The sequence below is a fragment of the Oncorhynchus tshawytscha genome, unplaced genomic scaffold, assembly GCF_018296145.1.
Source record: "Oncorhynchus tshawytscha isolate Ot180627B unplaced genomic scaffold, Otsh_v2.0 Un_contig_6398_pilon_pilon, whole genome shotgun sequence".
NCBI lineage: Eukaryota > Metazoa > Chordata > Actinopteri > Salmoniformes > Salmonidae > Oncorhynchus > Oncorhynchus tshawytscha.
Window position 1 is genome coordinate 32358 of NW_024608202.1, and position 20838 is coordinate 53195.

The 20838-nt window shown below is 46.0% G+C and overlaps 1 protein-coding gene across 1 annotated transcript in view; it reads left to right on the plus strand.

Moving 5' to 3' along the window:
* LOC112239652 (leucine-rich repeat-containing G-protein coupled receptor 6-like) overlaps positions 1-11696 on the plus strand; it is a gene marked incomplete at its 3' end in the record, with an annotated part of 43124 nt that extends 31428 nt beyond the window's left edge. The window contains 4 exon segments of the mRNA XM_042312944.1: positions 1947-2101; positions 3621-3701; positions 10565-11320; positions 11323-11696. Coding sequence (XP_042168878.1) covers positions 1947-2101; positions 3621-3701; positions 10565-11320; positions 11323-11696 — 1366 coding nt within the window.
* Positions 11697-20838: the final 9142 nt, after the last annotated feature.

Sequence of the window (20838 nt, forward strand, 5' to 3'; positions counted from 1 at the left end):
TAGAATCTGAGGTGTTCTGACCCAGCCACCAATAGAACCTCAGGTGTTCTGACCCAGCCACCAATAGAACCTCAGGTGTTCTGACCCAGCCGCCAATAGAACCTCAGGTGTTCTGACCCAGCCACCAATAGGACTTCAGGTGTTCTGACCCAGCCACCAATAGAACCTCAGGTGTTCTGACCCAGCCACCAATAGAATCTGAGGTGTTCTGAACCAGCCACCAATAGAATCTGAGGTGTTCTGACCCAGCCACCAATAGAACCTCAGGTGTTCTGACCCAGCCACCAATAGAACCTCAGGTGTTCTGACCCAGCCACCAATAGAATCTGAGGTGTTCTGACCCAGCCACCAATAGGACTTCAGGTGTTCTGACCCAGCCACCAATAGAACCTGAGGTGTTCTGACCCAGCCACCAATAGAATCTGAGGTGTTCTGACCTCACCAATAGAACCTCAGGTGTTCTGACCCAGCCACCAATAGAACCTCAGGTGTTCTGACCCAGCCACCAATAGAACCTCAGGTGTTCTGACCCAGCCGCCAATAGAACCTCAGGTGTTCTGACCCAGCCACCAATAGGACTTCAGGTGTTCTGACCCAGCCACCAATAGAACCTCAGGTGTTCTGACCCAGCCACCAATAGAATCTGAGGTGTTCTGAACCAGCCACCAATAGAATCTGAGGTGTTCTGACCCAGCCACCAATAGAACCTCAGGTGTTCTGACCCAGCCACCAATAGAACCTCAGGTGTTCTGACCCAGCCACCAATAGAATCTGAGGTGTTCTGACCCAGCCACCAATAGGACTTCAGGTGTTCTGACCCAGCCACCAATAGAACCTGAGGTGTTCTGACCCAGCCACCAATAGAATCTGAGGTGTTCTGACCTCACCAATAGAACCTCAGGTGTTCTGACCCAGCCACCAATAGAACCTCAGGTGTTCTGACCCAGCCACCAATAGAACCTGAGGCGTTCTGACCTCACCAATAGAACCTCAGGTGTTCTGACCCAGCCACCAATAGAACCTCAGGTGTTCTGACCCAGCCACCAATAGAACCTCAGGTGTTCTGACCCAGCCACCAATAGGACTTCAGGTGTTCTGACTGTCATGTAAACATGTCAGTCTCTATATTCAACATCAACAACACCTTGGAGAACTCCTGTATCTCCCCATCCCTCCCTCTATCTCTCTATCCCTCCCTCTATCCCTCCATCCCTCCTCTATCCCTCCATCCTCCCTCTATCTCTCTATCCCTCCCTCTATCCCTCCATCCCTCCCTCTATCTCTCTATCCCTCCCTCTATCCCTCCATCCCTCCCTCTATCTCTCTATCCCTCCCTCTATCTCTCTATCCCTCCCTCTATCCCTCCATCCCTCCCTCTATCTCTCTATCCCTCCCTCTATCCCTCCATCCCTCCCTCTATCACTCCATGCCTCCCTCCATCCCTCCCTTTAAACTATGGTGAGCTCCCTGCAGGAGGTTCATCACGCTAACAAGAACCAGCATGCTACTGATCAAAGAAATTCCTCAGATGTTTCTGACTCTGAAAATAACCTCTCTTCCCATTTCTCTCTCTTCTCATCTCTCTCTCTCTTCCCATCTCTCTCTCTCTCTCTCCCTCCATCTCTCTCTCTCTCTCTCTCCATCTCTCTCTCTCTCTCCCTCCATCTCTCTCTCTCTCTCCATCTCTCTCTCTCTCTCTCTCCATCTCTCTCTCTCTCTCCATCTCTCTCTCTTCCCATCTCTCTCTCACTTCCCATCTCTCTCTCTCTCTATCTCTCTCTCTCTCTCTCTCTCTCTCTCTTCCCATCTCTCTCTCTCTCTTCCCATCTCTCTCTCTCTCTTCCCATCTCTCTCTCTCTCTTCCCATCTCTCTCTCTCTCTTCCCATCTCTCTCTCTCACTTCCCATCTTTCTCTCTCACTTCCCATCTTTCTCTCTCTCTCTCAGGGTGGTAGAGATGCCGTATGCGTACCAGTGCTGTGTCTATGGGTCATGTGACAGCTATAAGCCCATCAGCCAACCGGAGACTGAGCAGAGCAGTGAGGAGGAGGAGCTAGACCAGAGGACCGTAGCCCTATACCCCATCCACACCGACACACTCTGTAAGAACCCATGCACACAGCGCACACACAACATACTGTAAGAACGCACACACACACAGCGCACACACACAGCGCACGCAGACACACAGAATGCACACACACACAGCAAAAGTACAAACACACTGTAAGAACGCACACGCACACACACAGCGCACGCACACACACTGTAAGAACGCACACACATACCACCATTACACACACACACACACAGCGCACGTACACACACTGTAAGAACGCACACACACACACAGCACACATACTGTAAGAACACACACACACACTGGGTTTCAGGGTCAGGGCAGGGTAACAGGCTAATGTTCTGTCTGTGAGTCTGGAACAGATGCTGTTTCTAACATGTCAGAGCCCTACTTAATCATAGATACCTGGCACAGCAGCACACACTCTCCATTCTCTTATTTATAGACTTCATTACCTTATCTATAGACCATTACCTTATCTATTCATTTCATTATCTTATCTATCGAGTTCTTTCTCTAATCTAGACTACATTACCTTATCTATAGACCATTACCTTATCTATTCATTTCATTATCTTATCTATCGAGTTCTTTCTCTAATCTAGACTACATTACCTTATCTATAGACCATTACCTTATCTATCGACTTCATTACCTTATCTATAGACCATTACCTTATCTGTTGACTCCATTAGCTTATCTATCGACTTCTTTCTCTTATCTATAGACTACATTGCCTTATCTATAGAATCCGTTATCTTATCTATAGACTCCATTCTCTTATCTATAGACTCCATGACCTTATCTATAGAATGCATTATCTTACCTACTGACTTCATTATCTTATATATAGACTTCTTTCTCATATCTATAGTTCCATTATCTTATATATAGACTCCATTATCTTATCTATAGACTCCATTCTCTTGTATATAGACACCATTATGATATCTATAGACTACATTATCTTATAAATAGACTCCATTATCTTATACATTGACTCAGTATCTATTCTATAAAGTCCATTATCGTAGCTATAAACTTCATTACATTATATATAGACTCCATTATTGTATTGATATACCCCTTTATCTTATCTATGGACTCCATTATCTTACCTGCAGACTCCATTATCTTATCCATAGACTTCATTATCTTATACATAGACTTCATTCTGTTGTCTATAGACTTGCTTATATTTTCGATAGATTTCATTATCTTATCTATAGACACCAATTATCTAAAATATACCCCATTACCATATATACACACTTCATTATCTTATTGATTTACCCCATTATCTTATCTGTAGACTTAATTATCTAAACTAAAGACATCATTATGTTATCTATAGACTTCATTATCGTATCTATAGACACCATTATCTTATAGATACTCCATTATCGTATCCGTTATCATAACTATAGACATCATTATCTTATACGTACTCCATTATCGTATCTATAGATGTCATTATCGTATCTATAGACACTCCATTATCTTATCCATTATCTAACTTGACAGTTCTGTTGTTTATTCAGATGACCCAGACCTGGAGGATCTCCAGATGGAGATACAGGAATCTAAACTACAGACTAACATCCAGTGCTCACCTGTACCAGGTACACACCTAATACACCTGTACCAGGTACACACACCTAATATACCTGTACCAGGTACACACACCTAATACACCTGTACCAGGTACACACACCTAATACACCTGTACCAGGTACACACACCTAATACACCTGTACCAGGTACACACACCTAATACACCTGTACCAGGTACACACACCTAATACACCTGTACCAGGTACACACACCTAATATACCTGTACCAGGTACACACACCTAATACACCTGTACCAGGTACACACACCTAATATACCTGTACCAGGTACACACACCTAATACACCTGTACCAGGTACACACACCTAATACACCTGTACCAGGTACACACACCTAATACACCTGTACCAGGTACACACACCTAATATACCTGTACCAGGTACACACACCTAATACACCTGTACCAGGTACACACACCTAATACACCTGTACCAGGTACACACACCTAATACACCTGTACCAGGTACACACCTAATACACCTGTACCAGGTACACACACCTAATACACCTGTACCAGGTACACACACCTAATATACCTGTACCAGGTACACACACCTAATACACCTGTACCAGGTACACACACCTAATATACCTGTACCAGGTACACACACCTAATACACCTGTACCAGGTACACACCTAATACACCTGTACCAGGTACACACACCTAATACACCTGTACCAGGTATACACACCTAATATACCTGTACCAGGTACACACACCTAATACACCTGTACCAGGTACACACCTAATACACCTGTACCAGGTACACACACCTAATACACCTGTACCAGGTACACACACCTAATATACCTGTACCAGGTACACACACCTAATATACCTGTACCAGATACACACACCTAATACACCTGTACCAGGTACACACCTAATACACCTGTACCAGGTACACACACCTAATACACCTGTACCAGGTACACACACCTAATATACATGTACCAGGTACACACGCCTAATATACCTGTACCAGGTACACACACCTAATATACCTGTACCAGGTACACACACCTAATACACCTGTACCAGGTACACACACCTAATACACCTGTACCAGGTACACACACCTAATACACCTGTACCAGGTACACACCTAATACACCTGTACCAGGTACACACACCTAATACACCTACCAGGTACACACACCTAATATACCTGTACCAGGTACACACACCTAATACACCTGTACCAGGTACACACACCTAATATACCTGTACCAGGTACACACACCTAATATACCTGTACCAGGTACACACACCTAATACACCTGTACCAGGTACACACACCTAATACACCTGTACCAGGTACACACACCTAATACACCTGTACCAGGTACACACCTAATACACCTGTACCAGGTACACACACCTAATACACCTGTACCAGGTACACACACCTAATATACCTGTACCAGGTACACACACCACTGTTTAATACTCCTGTACCAGGTACACACACCTAATATACCTGTACCAGGTACACACACCACTGTTTAATACTCCTGTACCAGGTACACACACCTAATATACCTGTACCAGGTACACACACCACTGTTTAATACACCTGTACCAGGTACACACACCACTGTTTAATACACCTGTACCAGGTACACACACCTAATATACCTGTACCAGGTAGACACACCACTGTTTAATACACCTGTACCAGGTACACACCTAATACACCTGTACCAGGTACACACACCTAATACACCTGTACCAGGTAGACACACCACTGTTTAATACACCTGTACCAGGTACACACACCTCTGTTTAATACACCTGTACCAGGTACACACACCACTGTTTAATAATCCTGTACCAGGTACACACACCTCTGTTTAATACACCTGTACCAGGTACACACACCACTGTTAAATACACCTGTACCAGGTACACACACACCACTGTTTAATACACCTGTACCAGGTACACACACCACTGTTTAACACTCCTGTACCAGGTACACACACCTAATACACCTGTACCAGGTAGACACACCACTGTTTAATACTCCTGTACCAGGTACACACACCTAATACACCTGTACCAGGTAGACACACCACTGTTTAATACTCCTGTACCAGGTACACACACCACTGTTTAATAATCCTGTACCAGGTACACACACCTAATACACCTGTACAAGGTAGACACACCACTGTTTAATAATCCTGTACCAGGTACACACACCTAATACACCTGTACCAGGTAGACATACCACTGTTTAATACTCCTGTACCAGGTACACACACCTCTGTTTAATACACCTGTACCAGGTACACACACCACTGTTTAATACACCTGTACCAGGAACACACACCTAATACACCTGTACAAGGTAGACACACCACTGTTTAATAATCCTGTACCAGGTACACACACCTAATACACCTGTACAAGGTAGACACAGCACTGTTTAATACTCCTGTACCAGGTACACACACCTAATACACCTGTAGCAGGTACACACACACCACTGTTTAATACACCTGTACCAGGTACACACACCTCTGTTTAATACACCTGTACCAGGTACACACACCACTGTTTAATACTCCTGTACCAGGTACACACACCACTGTTTAATACACCTGTACCAGGTACACACCTCTGTTTAATACATGTGTACCAGGTACACACACCGCTTAATAGACCTGTACCAGGTACACACACCACTGTTTAATAATCCTGTACCAGGTACACACACACCTCTGTTTAATACACCTGTACCAGGTACACACACCTCTGTTTAATACACCTGTACCAGGTACACACACCTAATACACCTGTACCAGGTACACACACCAATGTTTAATACACCTGTACCAGGTAGACACACCTCTGTTTAATACCCCTGTACCAGGTACACACACCTAATACACCTGTACCAGGTACACACACCTAATACTCCTGTACCAGGTACACACACCACTGTTTAATACACCTGTACCAGGTACACACACCTCTGTTTAATACCCTGTACCAGGTACACACACCTAATACACCGTACCAGGTACACACACCACTGTTTAATACACCTGTACCAGGTACACACACCTAATACACCTGTACCAGGTACACACACCTAATACTCCTGTACCAGGTACACACACCACTGTTTAATACACCTGTACCAGGTACACACACCACTGTTTAATACACCTGTATCAGGTACACACACCACTGTTTAATACACCTGTACCAGGTACACACACCACTGTTTAATACACCTGTACCAGGTACACACACCACTGTTTAATACACCTGTACCAGGTACACACACCACTGTTTAATACACCTGTACCAGGTACACACACCACTGTTTAATACACCTGTATCAGGTACACACACCTAATACACCTGTACCAGGTAGACACACCACTGTTTAATACTCCTGTATCAGGTACACACACCACTGTTTAATACACCTGTACCAGGTACACACACCTCTGTTTAATACACCTGTACCAGGTACACACACCACTGTTTAATACACCTGTACCAGGGACACACACCTCTGTTTAATACACCTGTACCAGGTACACACACCTCTGTTTAATACACCTGTTACCAGGTACACCATCACTGATGAAATCTCCTGTACCAGGTACGTTACACCTAATACACCTTACAAGGTAGACATACCACTGTGGGATGGATTGGTACCAGGTACACACACCACTGTATTGTTAAATATAGCCTTTACCAGGTACACACACCCACTGTTTAATACACCTGTACCAGGTACAGCCTATTTTAAAATGGACCAGGTAAAACATTTTTAACAATCCTACCAGGTACACACCTCTGTTTAATGACACACAATACCAGGTGACACACACCACTGTTTAATACACCCCAGGACATCACACCACTGTTTAATACACCTGTACCAGGGAACACACCTCTGTTTAATACACCTGTACCAGGTACACACACCTGTACCAGGTACACACACCACTGTTAAATACACCTGATTACCAGGTGGACACACACACCACTGTTTAATACACCTGTACCAGGTACACACCACTGTTTAACAAAAATCCTGTACCAGGTACACACATTGTGTAATACACCTGTACCAGGTAGACACAAACATTTTAATAAGGTCCTGTACCAGGTACACACACCACTGTTTAATAATCCTGTACCAGGTACACAACCACTGTTTAATACACCTGTGGCCGCCCAGGTACACCACCACTGTTTAATACACCAATCAGGCCTTGGTCAGAGATCCAGTTTCCACCTGTACCAGGTACACACTTTATTTAATACACCAAGCACCAGTTAAAACACACCTCTGTTTAATTTTCATACACACACCACTGTTTAATACACCTACCAGATTCACACACCACTGTTTAACACCTGTATCAGGCAGAACACCTAATTACACCTGTCAGTGGGACACACCACTGTTTGAATACTCCTTTCAGGTACACACAGTCCACTGCTCTAATCCATGTACCTACCTCTACACACCCTCAGGGGAACCTTCCTTCTGCAGCACTCCACCATCCACCACTTAGGTAGAGATGCCAGAATACACCTGTCAGGTAAAAGGCTTGTAATCACACCTGACTGGGAGTTTTAAGGCACCTAAGATTCAGGGACATGAGAATACTCCTGGTCAGGATGAACACCAAGATTGAACCCTTAATACACCTGAATGCCAGGTACACACACTCAGAGGAACACCTGACACCATGACACACACCTAATACATCATGCTGTCCAGATGTAGACACACCACTGTTTAATACTCCTGACTCAGGTACTCACACCAGATGAATACACCTGTACCAGGTACAGACACCTGATGAAAACCTGATCAGAGTTCTCACACTCACACCTCTACCAAGACACTTCCACTGCTTAATGACTCTAAGCTTCAGGACACATGCACTGGCTTACACCTGTGACCAGGTACACACACTCTGTTTAAGCAACGTCCCCATCCAACCTGACAGACCTTGAGAGGACACAGACCTCTGAAGAATGGGAGAAATTTCCCAAATACAGGTATACCAGGCTTGTAGCATCATACCTGTTAGCAGTTGATGTTGTTCTTTAATAACACAGACCCCAAAGCAAATCAGGGGGAGGAAAATAGGTTAATTCAAAGAGAACAAATCATGCTTGGAGGTAGATGTTCATGCTCTGTCCCAGTGTCCTCCAGTGATTCTCTCTCAGTGATTCTCTCCAGTGATTCTCTGTCCAGTGATTCTCTCCAGTGATTCTCTCCAGTGATTCTCTCCTCAGTGATTCTCTCTCCAGTGATTCTCTCCTCAGTGATTCTCTCTCCAGTGATTCTCTCCTCAGTGATTCTCTCTCCAGTGATTCTCTCCTCAGTGATTCTCTCTCCAGTGATTCTCTCTCCAGTGATTCTCTCCTCAGTGATTCTCTCCTCAGTGATTCTCTCTCCAGTGATTTCTCCTCAGTGATTCTCTCCAGTGATTCTCTCAGTGATTCTCTCAGTGATCTCTCCAGTGATTCTCTCTCCAGTGATTCTCTCTCCAGTGATTCTCTCCTCAGTGATTCTCTCTCCTGTGATTCTCTCTAGGATTCTCTCCTGTGATTCTCTCTCCAGTGATTTCTCTCCTGTGATTCTCTCTCCTGTGATTTCTCTCCTGTGATTCTCTCTCCAGTGATTCTCTCCTCCAGTGATTCTCTCCTGTGATTCTCTCCTGTGATTCTCTCTCCTGTGATTCTCTCTCCTGTGATTCTCTCTCCTGTGATTATCTCTCCAGTGATTCTCTCTCCAGTGATTCTCTCTCCAGTGATTCTCTCTCCTGTGATTCTCTCTCCTGTGATTATCTCTCCTGTGATTATCTCTCCTCCAGTGATTATCTCTCCAGTAATTCTCTCTCCAGTGATTCTCTCTCCAGTGATTCTCTCTCCAGTGATCTCTCTCTCCTGTGATTCTCTCTCCTGTGATTATCTCTCCTGTGATTATTCTCTCCAGTGATTCTCTCTCCAGTGATTCTCTCTCCTGTGATTCTCTCTCCTGTGATTATCTCTCCTGTGATTATCTCTCCAGTAATTCTCTCTCCAGTGATTCTCTCCAGTAATTCTCTCTCCAGTGATTCTCTCCAGTTCTCTCTCCAGTTATTCTCTCCACAGAACAAAGTGACAGGATCTAGTTTTAAACCCAGCCCTAGCCTGTGGTTGACCAATTAGAATTCCTTGCAATAAAACTGGGCCAATGGCCAAATAACAAGTAACCTATTTCAGAAGACAAATTCCTCCCATGTCTCTGATCCATGGCTCATTAATTCCCTTTTCCAGAAAAAAAACACTTTCCATTGATCGTTGGGACTCTATTGACTTGTAGTCCTCTCGTTGTGTATTTATCTTTATATCCTTGCAGACCCTAGAAGACTCCAGGCTGTAGTCACTGCTAAAGGTGCTTCAACAAAGTACTGAGTAAAGAGTCTGAATACTTATGGAAATGTGACATTTTAGTTCTTTATTTGAAATACATATCATTTCTAAAAACCTGTTTTGGTTTTGTCATTACGGGGTATTGTGATGTCCTTGTGATGTCCTTATGGGGTATTGTGATGTCATTATGGGGTATTGTGATGTCCTTATGAGGTATTGTGATGTCATTATGGGGTATTGTGATGTCATTATGGGGTATTGTGATGTCATTATGGGGTATTGTGATGTCATTATGGGGTATTGTGTGTAGATTGATGAGGGGGAAAAACTATTGACATTTTTTTTTGAATAAGACTGTAACCTAAATGTGGAAAAAGTCAAGAGGTCTGAATACTTTCCTAATGCACTGTATATTGTTAAAAGTATGTCTGTCTCGCCCGCCTAGGTCCGTTCCGGCCATGTGACTCCCTGCTAGGCAGCTGGTTGGTCCGTGTGGGTCTGTGGTGCGTCTCCATCGTGTCTCTACTTGGGAACTCTCTCTTGCTGCTGTCGCTCTTCGGTTCGGCGGGCTATCTCTCCCCGCTGCGGTTCACCACCGCCTGCATGGCCGCTGCCAACCTCCTCACTGGCGTATGCACATGCACGCTCGCCCTCGTGGACGCCCTCACGCTGGGAGAATTTGGACGCCACGGCGCCCGCTGGGAGTCGGGTCCCGGTTGCCAGGTGACGGGGTGGGTGTGGGTGTTTGCGTCCGAGGCAAGCGTGCTGCTGTTGACCCTGGCAGCCGTGCAGTGTGGCATGACGTGCGCACGGGCCTACGGAAAGGCGCCCTCACACGGGAGCGTCCGTACGTGCGCATTCTTCTGCCTCACCGTCTCTCTCACCCTGGCATCCCTCCCTCTGGTCAATGTGGGGGAGTACGGTTCCACCCCTCTCTGCCTGCCCTCCCCCTTGCATCCCCCCTCCTCCCATCCACCCTCCTCTCTAGGCTTCCCTCTCTCTCTGATCATGATGAATACACTGTGTCTGCTGATAGTGACAGTCTCCTACATCCGTCTGTACTGGGAGCTGCTGAGAGGAGAGTGCGAGGGGCTGTGGGACTACAGCATGATTAAACACATCACCTGGTTGATCTTCATCAACGGTCTCCTCTACATCCCAGTGGCCTTCCTGTCTCTCTGCTCCCTGCTGGGGCTGCTTTCTCTGGGGAGGAGGTGCTGAAGTCTATTCTGCTCCTTCTACAACCCCTCCCCTCCTGCCTCAACCCACTCCTCTTCCTCCTATTCACCCGAGACCACACCCACTTCTTGTTCTGGCCACATCCCAAGGCACGCCCCCAGTTATACCGGGACTGCACGCTTGAAGACTCGCTGGTCTCTGTGGACACAGAGAAGAGCTTGTGTTCTGATTTGTCGACGCAGGTGTCACTCGCCGAGGCTGACGCCCTCTACGGTGGAAGCCCCGCCCTCCAACCCCGGATGGATCCAATCAGATTATCCCACTGCTCTTCTTCCTCCTCCTCGGTTCCTCTGATCCCGTGTCAGACACCTTCCCCCAGCCTGAGAGAAGAGAGATGGAAAGAGATATGGAGGGAAAGAAAGAGGGAGAGGGAAAGAGAGAGGGAAAGAGATATGGAGGTAGAGTGGTAAGGTATGAATCACTAAACTACAATGGGACACAATCTCAGTCGTCAAGCACCGCTGGCTGGGACCCTACGAGACATTATAAACCAACACATTCCCTACTGCCTCCCTCCCTCTCTCCTTCCCTCCCTCTCTCTCTCTCCTTTCCCTCTCTCTCTCTCTCTCTCTCCTTCCCTCCCTCTCTCTCTCTCTCTCTCCTTCCCTCCCTCTCTCTCTCTCCTTCCCTCCCCTCTCTCTCTCCTTCCCTCCCTCTCTCTCCTTCCCTCCCTCTCTCTCCTTCCCTCCCTCCCTCCTCTCTCCTTCCCTCCCTCCCTCCTCTCTCCTTCCCTCCCTCCCTCCTCTCTCCTTCCCTCCCTCCCTCCTCTCTCCTTCCCTCCCTCCTCTCTCCTTCCCCCTCTCTCTCTCCATCCCTCTCTCCCTCCCTCCCTCTCTCCTTCCCTCCCTCTCTCTCTCTCTTCCATCCCTCTCTCTCCTTCCCTTCCCTCCCTCCTTCCTTCCCTCCCTCTCTCTCCTTCCCTCCCTCTCTCTCCTTCCCTCCCCTCTCTCTCCTTCCCTCCCTCTCTCTCCTTCCCTCCCTCTCTCTCCTTCCCTCCCCTCTCTCTCCTTCCCTCCCTCTCTCTCCTTCCCTCCCTCTCTCTCTCCTTCCCTCCCTCTCTCCTTCCCTCTCTCTCTCTCCTTCCCTCCCTCCTCTCTCCTTCCCTCCCTCTCTCTCCTCCCCGCCCTCTCTCCTTCCCTCCCTCTCTCTCCTTCCCTCCCTCTCTCTCCTTCCCTCCCTCTCTCTCCTTCCCTCCCTATCTCTCCTGCCTCCTTCCCTCCCTCTCTCTCTCCATCCCTCTCGCTTCTTCCCACCCTCCTCTCTCCTTCCCTCCCTCCTTCCCTCCCTCTCTCTCCTCCCTCCCTCTCTCTCCATCCCTCTCTCTCCTTCCCGCCCTCCTCTCTCCTTCCTGCCCTCCTCCCCTCCCTCCTCTCTCCTTCCCTCCCTCTGCTTCCCTCCCTCCTCTCTCCTTCCCGCCCTCTCTCCTTCCCTCCCTCCTCTCTCCTTCCCTCCCTCCTCTCTCCTTCCTTCCTCTCCTTCCCTTCCTTCCTTCCCTCCTCTCTCCTTCCATCCCTCCTCTCTCCTTCCATCCCTCCTCTCTCCTTCCATCCTTCCATCTCTCTCTCTCCTTCCATCCCTCTCTCCTTCCCTCCTCTCCTTCCCTCCCCTCTCCTTCCATCCCTCTCTCTCTCTCCTTCCCTCCCTCCTTCCATCCCTCTCTCTCCTTCCCTCCCTCTCTCTCCTTCCATCCCTCTCTCTCCTTCCCTCCCCTCTCTCTCCTTCCCTCCCTCCTCTCTCCTTCCATCCCTCTCTCTCCTCCCCGCCCTCTCTCCTTCCCTCCCTCCTCTCTCCCTCTCTCTCCTTCCCTCCCTCTCTCTCCTTCCCTCCCTCTCTCTCCTTCCCTCCCTCTCTCTCTCCTTCCCTCCCTCTCTCTCTCCTTCCCTCCCTCTCTCTCCTCCCCGCCCTCCCTCCTCTCTCCCTCCTTCCCTCCCTCCCTCTCTCTCCTTCCCTCCCTCTCTCTCCTTCCCTCCCTATCTCTCCTGCCCTCCCTATCTCTCCTGCCTCCTTCCCTCCCTCTCTCTCTCCATCCCTCTCGCTTCTTCCCACCCTCCTCTCTCCTTCCCTCCCTCCTTCCCTCCCTCTCTCTCTCTCCTTCCCTCCCTCTCTCTCCTCCCTCCTTCCCTCCCCTCTCTCCATCCCTCTCTCTCCTTCCCGCCCTCCTCTCTCCTTCCTGCCCTCCTCCCCTCCCTCCTCTCTCCTTCCCTCCCTCCTCCCCTCCCTCCTCTCTCCTTCCATCCCTCTGCTTCCCTCCCTCCTCTCTCCTTCCGCCCTCTCTCCTTCCCTCCCTCCTCTCTCCTTCCCTCCCTCCTCTCTCCTTCCTTCCTCTCCTTCCCTCCCTCCTCTCTCCTTCCATCCCTCCTCTCTCCTTCCATCCCTCCTCTCTCCTTCCATCCCTCTCTCTCTCCTTCCATCCCTCTCTCCTTCCCTATCCTCTCCTTCCCTCCCCTCTCCTTCCATCCCTCTCTCTCTCTCCTTCCCTCCCTCCCTCCTTCCATCCCTCTCTCTCCTTCCATCCCTCTCTCCTTCCCTCTCCTTCCCTCCCTCCTCTCTCCTTCCTTCCCTCCCTCCTCTCTCCCTCCCTCCTCTCTCCCTTCCTCCTCTCTCCCTCCTCCCTCCCTCTCTCTCCTCCCTCCTTCCCTCCCTCTCTCTCCATCCCTCTCTCTCCTTCCCGCCCTCCTCTCTCCTTCCTGCCCTCCTTCCCTCCTGTATAAAGCCTACAACTACTAGCAGGGTGACCAGACTGGTCTTGGGTACTGTATAAAACCAACAACTACTAGCAGGGTGACCAGACTGGTCTTGGGTACTGTATAAAACCAACAACTACTAGCAGGGTGACCAGACTGGTCTTGGGTACTGTATAAAACCTACAACTACTAGCAGGGTGACCAGACTGGTCTTGGGTACTGTATAAAACCTACAACTACTAGCAGGGTGACCAGACTGGTCTTGGGTACTGTATAAAACCTACAACTACTAGCAGGGTGACCAGACTGGTCTTGGGTACTGTATAAAACCTACAACTACTAGCAGGGTGACCAGACTGGTCTTGGGTACTGTATAAAACCTACAACTACTAGCAGGGTGACCAGACTGGTCTTGGGTACTGTATAAAACCTACAACTACTAGCAGGGTGACCAGACTGGTCTTGGGTACTGTATAAAACCTACAACTACTAGCAGGGTGACCAGACTGGTCTTGGGTACTGTATAAAACCTACAACTACTAGCAGGGTGACCAGACTGGTCTTGGGTACTGTATAAAACCTACAACTACTAGCAGGGTGACCAGACTGGTCTTGGGTACTGTATAAAACCTACAACTACTAGCAGGGTGACCCCTCCCTCCCCCTCCACACAGGTATGTTTTCACTTTTCTGAATATTGTCAAATAAGACACAGCCTAAACATTGCTATGACAGATTTGAATGAATCCCAGCCTTAGTGTCCTTAATAGTCAATAAGTACACACTACTATGTGTCCTACTGCCATCACTAGTCACAAAGGGTAGTAGAGGATATTATATAAATATTCCAACAAATAGACTACGATTCATTCAAATGAAATGTCCCAGATGTTCGTGAGATGTTCACTGTCAACCCTGTTGATTTGATTGAATTCCAGCCATATTACCAGCAGATGTATGGCTGAATGAATGATAGGTAGCCTGGGTCCCTTCACAGACTGTAGAGTAGCGCCCAATCCAAAATAGACCCCTGGACACTTCTCCCTCACCAATGCTCAGGGCCCTTCATTCAGATGTCAAACTATTGGGTTTAAGCAATGTAGATCCATTTGATGTAGGTGGACTTTCTGGCCATATAGTTTACACTTATCTAATCCTTTCAGATGAGTAGTGATGTATAGGGGACAGGGGACAGGGATTAACTAGAGGTTCTGGTGTACAGTAGACTAGCTAGCTGGGGTCTGTTCAGCGAGGGGACAGGGATTAACTAGAGGTTCTGGTGTACAGTAGACTAGCTAGCTGGGGTCTGTTCAGCGAGGGGACAGGGATTATCTCGAGGTTCTGGTGTACAGTAGACTAGCTAGCTGGGGTCTGTTCAGCAAGGGGACAGGGATTAACTAGAGGTTCTGATGTACAGTAGACTAGCTAGCTGGGGTCTGTTCAGCGAGGGGACAGGGATTATCTAGAGGTTCTGGTGTACAGTAGACTAGCTAGCTGGGGTCTGTTCAGCGAGGGGCAGGGATTATCTAGAGGTTCTGGTGTACAGTAGACTAGCTAGCTGGGGTCTGTTCAGCGAGGGGCAGGGATTTAGGTTCTGATGAGACTAGCTAGCTGGGGTCTGTTCAGCGAGGGGACAGGGATTATCTAGAGGTTCTGGTGACAGTAGACTAGCTAGCTGGGGTCTGTTCAGCGAGGGGACAGGGATTATCTAGAGGTTCTGGTGTACAGTAGACTAGCTAGCTGGGGTCTGTTCAGCGAGGGGACAGGGATTATCTAGAGGTTCTGGTGTACAGTAGATTAGCTGGGGTCTGTTCAGCGAGGGGACAGGGATTATCTAGAGGTTCTGATGTACAGTAGACTAGTCTGTTCAGCGAGGGGGGGTCTGTTAGACAGCTGGGGTCTGTTCAGCGAGGGGACAGGGATTATCTAGAGGTTCTGATGTACAGTAGACTAGCTGGGGTCTGTTCAGCGAGGGGACAGGGATTATCTAGAGGTTCTGATGTAGTGTAGACTAGCTGGGGTCTGTTCAGCGAGGCTGCAGATGGAAAACCATTCATGACGTCCTGTCTGTTCTGTTCTACACCATATATATTTCTAAGTATGGTGTTTTGTAACGTTCCACCCTGCTGAACAGAGACCAGGTGATGATGTAAATACAATGTAACTACCTCTGAACTAGTTTGTTATTGTTCCTATGGACAGGTTGCCTGAAGTCATGAAAATGATGCAGAAGGCCTTACAGTACAGGACACAACAGGTGTATAACAGTACAGGACACAAGTGTATAACAGTACATTATTCAACTGATAGTCTGATAGAGAGGCATCTAGGTCAGATGACAAGAAGCTGAATGTCGTTTCTGAGAGGCATCTCAGATGACAAGAAGCTGAATGTCGTTTGTCTGAGAGGCATCTAGGTCAGATGACAAGAAGCTGAATGTCGTTGGTCAGATGAAGCTGCCATGTGGCTCATTTCAACTAGTTTTGTCTTGTTAGAACTGACCTCAAGTTAATGCTAAAATTCGCTATCTAACAACTGTCACAATATATTTGAAACAAGTACTCATTCTACACATGTATGTGTTCAATAAACATTGGAGATGAAATAGTTCACGTGTCAGTCTAAGCCAACCCTGTCAGTTTTGCCCCATAGTTCCACACGTGTCAGTCTAAGCCAACCCTGTCAGTTTTGCCCCATAGTTACACACACATCCGTTTTGTTGCTAAATAACCAACCCTTCTAAAAAAAAAACATTTCCCCTTTGTTTTAGCACAATACATATAAAATATAACCTGTAGTTTGTTACAAACTGACTTGTTCCTTTGGATGTACATACCTTCTATTGTTGCTAAAAACGTTTTTAATTGAATTAAATACCTGTTAAAAGTTATGGTTGAATAAAAATGGTTTTATACGAGTAGAGATGACTGGTCTTTGTTTTATATGATTACACATTCCAATGTTAAATATATCAATAAAATGTTCAACTCAGTTAGCTTCAAAACATATTTTAATAAGAAAAGAAGAATCTAATTGGAGTAAGCAGCATGACATTATTTCCAACAGTCAAATTAAGTCCCATATTGGACCTGGGTACTGTATTAAAACCGACAACTACTAGCAGGTCGACCCCTCTCAACAGGCATGCTTTCACTCCTCAGAATAACAAGTGTGTGAGCTGAATACTAAATAAAAGACACTGCCTAAACATTGCTATGAATGAATCCCAGCCTTAGTCTGTACATAACTATATAAAAGGGAAAATCTCAAACACTTAAAGACAAAGTGAAGTAATTACTGTTCCCAACACAACGGGACAGAGCACAATGTGTGACATGCTACAGACACGTTCTCTTGGGGTGTTCCTCTGTCTTGTCCTGAGCTTGTCTCTTGAGGGCCGGCGGCTGGACCTGAGCTTGCACTGTCCACGGTCTCCACCACACCACCCTACACACACACACACACACACACAATTAATTAACTGCTGAAGGCAAGCATTAAAATATACTACTCTTCAAATGGATGGAATACTGAACTTAAGTCAGGTGATATTTGATCATTGAACAGCATATTAAGCTCTGCAGCAGTTCCCTTAATCAAATGGCCTGGTATCTTTCTAGAATGAACACGTTCACTAAATAGAAGCGTCATAACATTCCGACACTGACGGGGAGTTACAGCACCACCTTGTGGCGAGAAGACAAATCTTATTGGTCCATATTTAACAGATGTTATTGGTCCGTATTTATCAGATGTTATTGGTCCATATTTAAGATATGTTATTGGGGGTGTAGTGAAATGCTTGTGTTCCCAGCTCCAACAGTGCAGTAATATCTAACTAAATGCTTGTGTTCCTAGCTCCAACAGTGCAGTAGAATCTAACTAAATGCTTGTGTTCCCAGCTCCAACAGTAGTATCTAACTAAATGCTGGTGTTCCTAGCTCCAACAGTGCAGTAGTATCTAACTAAATGCTTGTGTTCCTAGCTCCAACAGTAAGATCTAACTAAATGCTTGTTTTCCCAGCTCCAACAGTAGTATCTAACTAAATGCTTGTGTTCCTAGCTCCAACAGTAATATCTAACTAAATGCTTGTGTTCCCAGCTCCAACAGTGCAGTAGTATCTAACTAAATGCTTGTGTTTCTAGCTCCAGCAGTGCAGTACTATCTAACTAAATGCTTGTGTTCCTGGCTCCAGCAGTGCAGTAGTATCTAACTAAATGCTTGTGTTCCCAGTTCCAACAGTGCAGTAGTATCTAACTAAATGCTTGTGTTCCTAGCTCCAACAGTGCAGTAGTATCTAACTAAATGCTTGTGTTTCTAGCTCCAACAGTGCAGTAGTATCTAACTAAATGCTTGTGTTTCCAGCTCCAACAGTGCAGTAATATCTAACTAAATGCTTGTGTTTCTAGCTCCAACAGTGCAGTATTATCTAACTAAATGCTTGTGTTCCTAGCTCCAACAGTAATATCTAACTAAATGCTTGTGTTCCTAGCAGTGCAGTAATATGTAACTAAATGCTTGTGTTCCTAGCTCCAACAGTGCAGTAGTATCTAACTAAATGCTTGTGTTTCTAGCTCCAACAGTGCAGTAATATCTAACTAAATGCTTGTGTTCCCAGCTCCAACAGTAATATCTAACTAAATGCTTGTGTTCCTAGCTCCAACAGTGCAGTAGTATCTAACTAAATGCTTGTGTTCCCAGCTCCAACAGTAATATCTAACTAAATGCTTGTGTTCCTAGCAGTGCAGTAATATCTAACTAAATGCTTGTGTTTCTAGCTCCAACAGTGCAGTAGTATCTAACTAAATGCTTGTGTTTCTAGCTCCAACAGTGCAGTAGTATCTAACTAAATGCTTGTGTTCCCAGCTCCAACAGTAATATCTAACTAAATGCTTGTGTTCCTAGCTCCAACAGTACAGTAGTATCTAACTAAATGCTTGTGTTCCCAGCTCCAACAGTAATATCTAACTAAATGCTTGTGTTCCTAGCTCCAACAGTGCAGTAGTATCGAACTAAATGCTTGTGTTCCCAGCTCCAACAGTAATATCCAAATAAATGCTTGTGTTCCCAGCTCCAACAGTAATATCTAACTAAATGCTTGTGTTCCCAGCTCCAACAGTAGTATCTAACTACATGCTTGTGTTCCTAGCTCCAACAGTGCAGTAGTATCTAACTAAATGCTTGTGTAGCTCCAACAGTAGTATCTAACTAAATGCTTGTGTTCCCAGCTCCAACAGTAGTATCTAACTAAATGCTTGTGTTCCAGCTCCAACAGTGCAGTAATATCTAACTAAATGCTTGTGTTCCTAGCTCCAACAGTAGTATCTAACTAAATGCTTGTGTTCCTAGCTCCAACAGTAGTATCTAACTAAATGCTTGTGTTCCTAGCTCCAACAGTGCATATCTAACTAAATGCTTGTGTTCCTAGCTCCAACAGTAGTATCTAACTAAATGCTTGTGTTCCTAGCTCCAACAGTAGTATCTAACTAAATGCTTGTGTTCCCAGCTCCAACAGTGCAGTATCTAACTAAATGCTTGTGTTCCCAGCTCCAACAGTAGTATCTAACTAAATGCTTGTGTTCCCAGCTCCACACAGTAGTATCTAACTAAATGCTTGTGTTCCCAGCTCCAACAGTAATATCTAACTAAATGCAGCTCCAACAGTAGTATCTAACTAAATGCTTGTGTTCCTAGCTCCACACAGTAGTATCTAACTAAATGCTTGTGTTCCTAGCTCCAACAGTAGTATCTAACTAAATGCTTGTGTTCCCAGCTCCAACAGTAGTATCTAACTAAATGCTTGTGTTCCCAGCTCCAACAGTAGTATCTAACTAAATGCTTGTGTTCCAACAGTGCAGTAATATCTAACTAAATGCTTGTGTTCCAGTCCAACAGTGCAGTAGTATCTAACTAAATGTTCCTAGCTCCAACAGTGCAGTAGTATCTAACTAAATGCTTGTGTTCCTAGCTCCAACAGTAGTATCTAACTAAATGCTTGTGTTCCCAGCTCCAACAGTAGTATCTAACTAAATGCTTGTGTTCCTAGCTCCAACAGTGCAGTAGTATCTAACTAAATGCGTGTGTTCCTAGCTGCAACAGTCCAGTAGTATCTAACTAAATGCTTGTGTTCCTAGCTCCAACAGTAATATCTAACTAAATGCTTGTGTTCCCAGCTCCAACAGTAATATCTAACTAAATGCTTGTGTTCCTAGCAGTGCAGTAATATCTAACTAAATGCTTGTGTTCCTAGCTCCAACAGTAATATCTAACTAAATGCTTGTGTTCCCAGCTCCAACAGTAATATCTAACTAAATGCTTGTGTTCCTAGCTCCAACAGTAGTATCTAACTAAATGCTTGTGTTCCCAGCTCCAACAGTAGTATCTAACTAAATGCTTGTGTTCCCAGCTCCAACAGTAGTATCTAACTAAATGCTTGTGTTCCCAGCTCCAACAGTAGTATCTAACTAAATGCTTGTGTTCCCAGCTCCATCAGTACAGTAATATCTAACTAAATGCTTGAGTTCCTAGCTCCAACAGTAGTATCTAACTAAATGCTTGAGTTCCTAGCTCCAACAGTAGTATCTAACTAAATGCTTGTGTTCCTAGCTCCAACAGTAGTATCTAACTAAATGCTTGTGTTCCCAGCTCCAACAGTACAGTAGTATCTAACTAAATGCTTGTGTTCCCAGCTCCAACAGTAGTATCTAACTAAATGCTTGTGTTCCTAGCTCCAACAGTGCAGTAGTATCTAACTAAATGCTTGTGTTCCTAGCTCCAACAGTAATATCTAACTAA